This window comes from Lipotes vexillifer, unplaced genomic scaffold (genome assembly GCF_000442215.2).
Source record: "Lipotes vexillifer unplaced genomic scaffold, Lipotes_vexillifer_v1.1 scaffold387, whole genome shotgun sequence".
Lineage (NCBI taxonomy): Eukaryota > Metazoa > Chordata > Mammalia > Artiodactyla > Lipotidae > Lipotes > Lipotes vexillifer.
The window spans coordinates 3,787,647-3,795,568 of NW_006795399.1; the positions used below are offsets into that span (position 1 = coordinate 3,787,647).

The 7,922-nt window shown below is 55.9% G+C and overlaps 2 protein-coding genes across 3 annotated transcripts in view; both read right to left on the reverse strand.

Moving 5' to 3' along the window:
* Positions 1 to 653: 653 nt before the first annotated feature.
* Positions 654 to 3,891, reverse strand: MYL6 (myosin light chain 6). 2 transcript variants are annotated; one of them, XM_007467734.1, is made up of 7 exons: positions 3,748 to 3,891; positions 3,450 to 3,477; positions 2,450 to 2,593; positions 2,072 to 2,245; positions 1,897 to 1,974; positions 1,547 to 1,591; positions 654 to 843 (listed from the first exon to the last, which is right to left on the reverse strand). In XM_007467734.1, the coding sequence occupies exons 1-6, from the start codon at positions 3,748 to 3,750 to the stop codon at positions 1,563 to 1,565; spliced, it is 456 nt and encodes a 151-aa protein (XP_007467796.1). In that variant the 5' UTR covers positions 3,751 to 3,891; the 3' UTR covers positions 654 to 843; positions 1,547 to 1,562. The 2 variants fall into 2 exon arrangements, with proteins under 2 accessions (XP_007467796.1, XP_007467797.1); XM_007467735.1 differs by lacking the exon at positions 1,547 to 1,591.
* A 235-nt stretch (positions 3,892 to 4,126) lies between these two features.
* The window catches only part of MYL6B (myosin light chain 6B), a 5,173-nt gene continuing 1,377 nt past the window's right edge, over positions 4,127 to 7,922 (reverse strand). Inside the window, exons 2-8 of the mRNA XM_007467736.1 lie at positions 6,908 to 7,206; positions 6,166 to 6,193; positions 5,810 to 5,953; positions 5,407 to 5,580; positions 4,564 to 4,641; positions 4,372 to 4,409; positions 4,127 to 4,234 (exon numbers count right to left, since the gene is read on the reverse strand). Of these exons, the coding sequence (XP_007467798.1) occupies positions 4,381 to 4,409; positions 4,564 to 4,641; positions 5,407 to 5,580; positions 5,810 to 5,953; positions 6,166 to 6,193; positions 6,908 to 7,096 (642 nt within the window). The 5' untranslated portion in view covers positions 7,097 to 7,206 and the 3' untranslated portion in view covers positions 4,127 to 4,234; positions 4,372 to 4,380. The remainder of the gene's footprint in view (positions 4,235 to 4,371; positions 4,410 to 4,563; positions 4,642 to 5,406; positions 5,581 to 5,809; positions 5,954 to 6,165; positions 6,194 to 6,907; positions 7,207 to 7,922) is intronic.

Sequence of the window (7,922 nt, forward strand, 5' to 3'; positions counted from 1 at the left end):
GGTGGGGGGGCGGATCAGGCTGTGGGCAGCACTCCTGGAGTCTTTCCCAGTGGCGCTCGGCAGGGCTGCAGAGGCACTGGGCCTCTCTCCCAAACAGGCCAAGGGTAGCACAGCTGTCCAGACTGTACGACTGGTGCAGGGACTGGGCAGAGGCTCTCTCTCACCTGCCCTCAAAATAGCCATTTAAGACTTGGAAGGACATCCTCACATCCCAGAGATTTTGTCTATTTATCCTTTCAGAAGTGGTGGCTTCATATCTTCCCTTATTAGGCAGGCATCTCAGCTACTTGTTACTGTTGGCCCCTAGCCTTGCTGAAGTGACAGACAGGCTCAGGCAGTGCTAATATGGCCTGGCTTTCGTGCCAATAAACACTCCCCGACAAAAGGCCTTCAGTGCTGGGGAGGGCTAGGAGAGGACTCAGCGCCATATGGGATGGCACAAGGGTGGCCAGCGTTGGTGCTACAGGGATTTATGGCTTTCCTAATCCCCAAGGGGTAGCCTTTGTAGCATCAATAACTAAGGCCAGCATTTCTTAAATCAGGCAAAGATGGTTCCTAGAGGCCCTTTGCCGTCCGGCTTTCCCCAGCCTCTGGCATTGACCCCAGACTGTCCTCCCCTTCACCCTGCTCAGGAAGGAAAGCAGAACCGCATGTAGGGCAGAGAGCAAGTTTATTTGGTGAATGCTGATGGCAAACATCATCCAAGAGAGACTATCTGGGAAAACTACTGTGACACGAGCACCTAGGAGGCCTCTGGGGCTACATACACACTCCCACAGGGAAGGCGTGGTTTCCGCGCACACTGGGAATGTCCTCAGCCATTCAGCACCATGCGGACGAGCTCTGTGGAAAGGAGAGGGGGTGATCCTGGGAGCAGGGCCAAGGGGAGGGGTCCACCAGGGGCCAGAAGACCACAAGACCACAAAGGTAGCCTAAGAAGGAATGTGCCCACAGCAACCAACCTTGGGGTCAGTTTGCAGAGGGGCCACCTTGAGTCTGACCAGTCCTCTCAGCCCCCAGCTCCCCTCCCACCAGCTGTTATTTCCCCACCCCACCCTGAGCAGCAAGAACACAGCAGAGGCAGAAGAGTTCTCAACTACACCTACAGCTACTGTCAGCCATTGGCGGGAGAAGACAGAGTTTTGGGTTAGGGTACCTCCGAGCTGCCCAGCAGAAGGACGGGAAAGAGACTTCAGCTGCAGTAGCACAGTGGGACAGGCAACCCACCCCCCACTGCCAGCTGCCCGTGCTCCCGGGCTAAAGGATGACCATGAAGCAAGACTGGGATAGGCTGGTGTTGAGTTCCCAGACACCAGCGCCCTAAGAAGCAAAACCTCAGAGCCCATTCTAGGAGAGAAGGAGGTACCACACCCCCAGGCTGTCTTCCTCTTTGAGGAACCCCTCCCCTCCCCAGTCAGCTACATGCAGAGACATGCCAGGAGGAAGTCAGATGGTAGTAGGGGAAGGGCAGGGGCTAGAGAGCAAAGGCTGGGAAGAAAAACACTGGGGAGGTCAACTAGAGAAGAGGGGCTGGGAGGAGCCGTACCCGCCCCATGGGCCCGTCACCCCGACAGGATATGCCTCACAAACGCTGCAGGAAGGAAGAGACATTAATGGTGAAGACAAGACACAGACATGGGGTGAAGGGGTCAGGCGGCGAGGGGTTAGACATCCATTTATTTTACTTCCCATCCCTTTCCCACCCTTCATGCCACATAAGCCCTTCCTTTCCTGTCATACCCCCCTGGCCTCCCACTCCTGGGCTGGGCTGGGCCCTGCCCCTTGCCTGTTGGCACTTTCTGGAGCCTGAATCCAGGGACAGGGAAAGCCCCAAATGCTGCACTTGACCTGCCCTGTATGGCTGCTTCCTCCGTGAGACCCCAGTTAGTCCCTCACCTTCATAGTTGATACAACCATTGCTGTCCTCATGCCCCGCCACCAGCATCTCTACTTCTTCCTCTGTCATCTTCTCACCTGCAGAGGGGAAGGAAGAGTGAGCGTTCTGGAACTGGGTGCCGCGTGAGGTCTATCAGGTGGCACCTCAGCTCAAGAAGGAAGGGCAGAGCCTTACCCAGTGTGACGAGAACATGCCGGATCTCAGCACCCATGACGGTGCCGTTCCCTTCCTTGTCAAACACCCGAAGGCCTTCAACGTAGTCCTCGTAGGTGCCCTGGTCCTTGTTCTTGGCCACAGTCTGCAGCATGGGCAGGAAGTGCTCAAAGTCCAGCACCTTCACGTTCATCTCTGCCATAAAGGAGGTGGAAGCAAAGTCACATGCATTCTCAGGACTGGGGATTACGTGGTTCCCACTCAAGGCAGGAGAAATCTATCTGGGATTTGCTAGACAAGAGCTGCTTGAGTTCAGGGCCTAAGAAGATAAAGCGAAGCTATCGGCTAAAGACTGCAGACCCACTACCACACTGCAGAGTTATTCTTAAGGACCCTCACCATCACTCTTGGGGTTCCCCAGGACCTTGAGCACCTCGGCGTTGGTGGGGTTCTGGCCCAGGGCCCTCATCACGTCCCCACACTGGCTGTACAGGATCTTGCCATCCCCTGTTCGGTCAAACAGCTGGAAAGCCTCCTTGAACTCTGAGGATTCAGATAAACATCAGCACTGGGCACGTGGGGGTTGACCCAAACCCTCCCTTACAGCCCCTGCGGCCCATTCCACTTTGATCAGGCTGAGGAAACCAGATATTTATACCGCTGTGCACCCAAACCCTCTAAGAGGGATCCAGCGTCTCTTCCTCCGACTCAGGTGTCCCACATAAATACCCGGCCTTCCTCCCCTTGGCAGAGGTACCAGCCATTTACATACCCTCCGCCTGCAGCAGCCTGCCCAGCCCCCTCACCTCACTACTCAGGGCAGGGATTTGCCACCGCCCTGTCTGGGCCCTGTCCTTATAAGGAAGTGGGAGCAGCAGCCTGGGACTGGGGTCATCCCAGCCTGCCACTTCCCACCCCTCCAGTACAGAGACCTTTCAGAGAGTACAGCTACTAAAAGTATCCTCAGCAAACTCCCCTCTTCCATATTCACAAAGTAACAGGTCACTGTTGTCTACAGCCTTCACGATTCCAAGCTGGGGGAGGGGGAAAGTTATCACAGGAGGAGAAAAGAGGCAGAAGCAGCTAACTAAGGAACAGGGGAGCACAGGCAGCTTAATACACCAGTCCCCAAGCCCCACACACAACAGGCGTCAGTGACCAAGTTGTTTCACATGCCCACACCACCTAAAACTCACCCAGTGCTTGGGGCTCAGATCTAGAGTACAAGGGAAGGGAGGAAGAAAGAGTGAGAAAAGAAAATGGAAGATCCAGAAGGAGGGAGAAGGGAATCCACGAAGTACTCCCCTGGGGGTGCTGAAGAGAAGACAGGTGGCTGGAGGGTGCTAGAGGGAGTGTCCCTTTCCCTAAGCATGACCTCAATAGGGGTCAGATTACCCACCTGCGGTCTGGTCCTCGGTGAAGTCACACTGCTCAGAGAAGAGGGGAGCGGTCAGCATCTTAACTCCAATCCCCCAAGCTTCTATCCCAGTCCCAAGAACTCTGAGCCACAAACTCCCGTTCCATGCTGGGGACCCGCTTCCCAGCAGGACAGGATCCCCGACACTCCAACCCCACCTCCAACCTTTAAGGCCCTCAGGTTCCTTTACCCCCTACCTTTTGCCTTCTCCCCGCCCCCTATCCCCGGCTTCCCGCCTCTCGCCCCAAATCCCGCTCATCTTCCCAGCGCTGGGCCCCACCATCTTGACTGCTCAGCTCTGCGGGACCTTTTCCTGCAGTAATGGCTCCGGTTCCGGGCCCAACCCTAGTCTTAGTACGTCCCAATTACGTCACCCCCAGCCGACCCAGCCAATAGGAATCCTGGCCCGGGTTTATGCAGATGACGCTGCTATATTAGTAATGAGGTGGGCGGGACCCACTGCTGTTCATTTCTCCTGAGCAGCCCTATCTGGGGCACAGAAACTGCAGAAGAGGGTGGAGTGGGCCGCAAGGAATCTGCTCCTCCGAGAAGCAAGAAAGTCAGAGGTTGTCGGATTGGGGAGGGGTGGGGGGAGAAGAGAGCCCTCCCTTTCCTTCCTTCCCTCCTCCACCTACAAAGAAAGCGAGAGTCGGAGACCGAGGGAGGGACCGTCTCTTTATTTTGAAACAATAGCCTCCTGGTGGCAGGAACTTGCTTTCGCCTGCGGGGTGCGGGTGGGGGGGGGGGAGTGTCCGACCCCACTGCACCTGTGGAAAAAGATGAAAGTTGCCAAATCCAGGCGCTCTCGCGCAGCAGGACATGCAGACGTACTTCCCTGCTTTTCCACCCTGGCTGAGGGAAGGGAAGGAGGCTTGCCTCTCAAGGCGAAGTGGGAGGGCCCTACCTGTGGAGCTCAGACGCTTAGGATGTGCTTCAGGAAGGCTGCAGAGAGAGGAGGCAAGAGGGGCTGCAGAAGCTGGCCTGATGATGATCCACCTGACTTCAGATAATATGGGTCCCAGGGTGCCTCACCCACATACCTCGAACTTCCTGCCTCCCCGCTTCCCCTGTCCCTTCTGCTCCTCTGGCCCCTCACCTTCATAGTTGATGCAGCCGTTGCTGTCCTCATGTCCTGCCAGAACTGCCTCCACCTCCTCTTCAGTCATCTTCTCTCCTGAGCCCCAGACACGGCGTTTTAGCCCCTGCCTTCCCTCCCTCATCAACCTAGGCCTCTTTCTTCTGAGTGGTACCTCCTCTTCTTCCACCCTGGAGACTTGCCCACAGCAACAGTCCCCCAAGAGAACCCTCTCCCTGTAATGAGCATGCCTTGAACGTGTCCCTGAATCTTGCTTTCTGTTTCACCTCAGTTACACCCGGTGAAAGTTTTTTTGTTTTTTTGTTTGTTTGTTTGTTTTTGCGGTACGCGGGCCTCTCACTGTTGTGGCCTCTCCCATTGCGGAGCACAGGCTCCGGATGCGCAGGCTCAGCGGCCATGCCTCACACGGGCCCAGCCGCTCCGCGGCACGTGGGATCTTCCCGGACCGGGGCACGAACCCGTGTCCCCTGCATCGGCAGGCGGACTCTCAACCACTGCGCCATCAGGGAAGCCCCGGTGAAAGTTTTAACAGATAAGGAAACTGAATTCCAGAGGATTAAGAGACATACCATATCATAGAGTACGACCATCTCTTCCAAAACCGAAACTCAAATCTCCCACCTCATCCCCTTTCCTCTGCCCTTTGGGAGGCATCTGCAGCCCACACACTTAAGCCTCCACAGTAGTAAGACCTTCAGATTGTCCCCAAGGCTCTGACCTTCTCAGTCTCCTGCCCATGACCTACAGGAAAGTAATCCCTCCCTGGCTCTGCCTACTTGGCCAACCTTCTTCTCAGTTCAACCCCTCCTCTCAGCCCCACAGGAGTTCTGGTGCCTGCCTCACCCAGGGTGGTGAGGACATGTCTGAGCTCTGCTCCCATGACTTTGCCATTCGCCTCTTTGTCAAACACCCGAAGCCCCTCCAGGTAGTCCTGGTAAGTGCCTTGGTCCCGGCTCTTGGCCACTGCCTGGAGCATGGGCAGGAAAGTCTCAAAGTCCACACGCCGGGACTTCAGCTCTGGAGATCAGAGAAGTGAAGGAGAGGTCACTGTAGGGTCACCCAGGACCCAGCTCCCATACCCACCATGAAGGGTTTTATCCCTTCAACATTCACGATGCTTTTCTGCCCCTGTGTTTGACAGTTTCTAAAGTCCCGGGACCCACCTCAGCATTTTTTGTCACCTTACCAACATTCCTCGGTTCCACCACCAAACTGAAAACCCGCATTGTCCCAGAGGTCCCCTCACCATCACTCTTGGGGTTCCCCAGGACCTTGAGCACCTCGGCGTTGGTGGGGTTCTGGCCCAGGGCCCTCATCACATCCCCACACTGGCTGTACTGGATCTTGCCATCCCCTACTCGGTCAAACAGCTCGAAGGCCTCCTTGAACTCTGAAGTATAAGGAGGGGTCAGTGTTGACAAGGGGTCCCATCACCACCAGGAGAAAGGAGATTCAGAAACTATGTGCTTGAGCTGAGCAGAACAGGGAACACAAAGTGTACTAGTGTGGGAGTTTTCAAGGTCGGGAATGGAGTTAGGGGAATAGAAGGAGGATCTGAAGAGGGACTTGGGATGGACAGTGGGCTCAGGGACTTCGCCTCACCCTCCAGCTGGTCCTTGTTAAACTCGATCTGTGGAAGAAAAGAGCAGGTGAGGAGAGATGACAGAGCTCAGTCAATCCCTCTCCAACACTCCTCTCGACCAACTGGCAGCCACTTCTGGGGAGGGGCCCAAAGGGACCAGGCTGGGAGCCCAGCCACCTCAGTCCCATTCCCAGCTCCAGACCTTGGGAGAATCCCAAGAGGAGGAATTATTGGGGGGAGGGTTTCCAGGGAACGGGGTTAATCCCATGCCACCTGTTCCCCTCCCTCTACTGCCCTGAGCCCTGCATCCCTCACATAACTGGGGGCTGAACAAAAGCTAAATTTACCCCTGGCCCCCAGCTGTGATTGTCTAACAAGTCTGTCCTCTTCAGCCTTTCCTCCTGGGGTTCAGAGCTGTGGACTTTAGTGTTGAATAGTCAGCCAGGCACAGGCAGCAGCTCCCTCCCTTCACCTTGAAACTGTCCTCAGAACCCAGATGTTCCCCATCTTACAGGCCCTGCCTCCAGCAGGAGGGTCGGTGAGAAGGTGGGGGTGTGTGGGTGTGTACATACACACACGTGACAACAAAGACAACAGCAGAGCCATAAGCCTGGATGCTTCCAAACTGGGTACTAAGAGAAAGCGCCACTGTTATCCAGTGCTTACAGATTCCCTACCTTCTAGATACCCCTAGTCCCCTAGGCTGTATTTCACCCTTGTACCACCCCCTCCAAACTCTTTTCTCATTTTCCAGGGACTCACCACCACTTTGGAGAGATCGATGGGGGGCTCCTGGGTTTTCTCAGGGGTTGGAGGGACAGCTGGCACTGGTGCTGGCACTGGCTCAGCCTTGGTCTTGGCTGGAGGGGCCCCTGCTGCTGGCTTGGCAGCAGGCTTGGGGATAGAGGGTCCTGCTGGTTTCTTCACGGGAACATCCTTCTTGGGAGGCATGATGTCCGGTGGCCAAAGGACAGTGTGCTGATGGGGGCACCCATCTCTGTTTAAATAGCCAGGGAGTCTGGGATGTCAAGGGGCGGGGGCAGGGGCAGGGAGCCAGTTGGCTGTGGGGAGGGTGAGATAGAGGAGAGATATGACGGCCTGCCCTCACTCCCCTGGCCTCCTACAGTTCAGGACTCCTGCCCCAAGGTCTTCTCCTGTCCACCCCGCCCCAAATGCTGACCAGAACAATGGCCACTTTGGGGGGAGGGGGAGGGGGAGGGGGAGGAGGCCAGAGACTGCCCAGAATGGGGGAGTTAACCTCCAGGGTGAGGATAGGATGCTTGCCAGTGACAAACACTGAAATAGGGGTGAGGCAAAGAAGGGCGTCCAGGCATTTCAGGCCCCCAACCGCCTGACTCAGAATAGCCCTTTTTCCTAGCAGCTTTAGACTCTTGAAGGCAGAGGCAGGGATGGGGGCCTTGTGAAATGGGATTGTTCAAGTGGAGCCTGGGAATAGTGAAAGGAAAAGGAAACAAGCAGCCCTTCCATTTCCCTCTCACCACGGATGAGGAGCAGGGTAGTTGACCCCACAGCCTAATAATCCTTAATACCTCAAGTCCCTAACCCCCTCCCACCCAGCCCAGAACTGGAACTGTGCACAATATAGAGAAAGAATAGCAACAGAAGAGTGTGACCCCCCCCCACTCCCCGCCGCATTGTACCCTGTGCCCAGTGTTGTTTTAGAGGTGGGGATGAAGGCAAGGATCAAGGAAGGAACCCTTGTCCACAAGCTTATGGTCATTCAAGTCAGACAAAGGTAGGGTGCCTGCTTAACCTG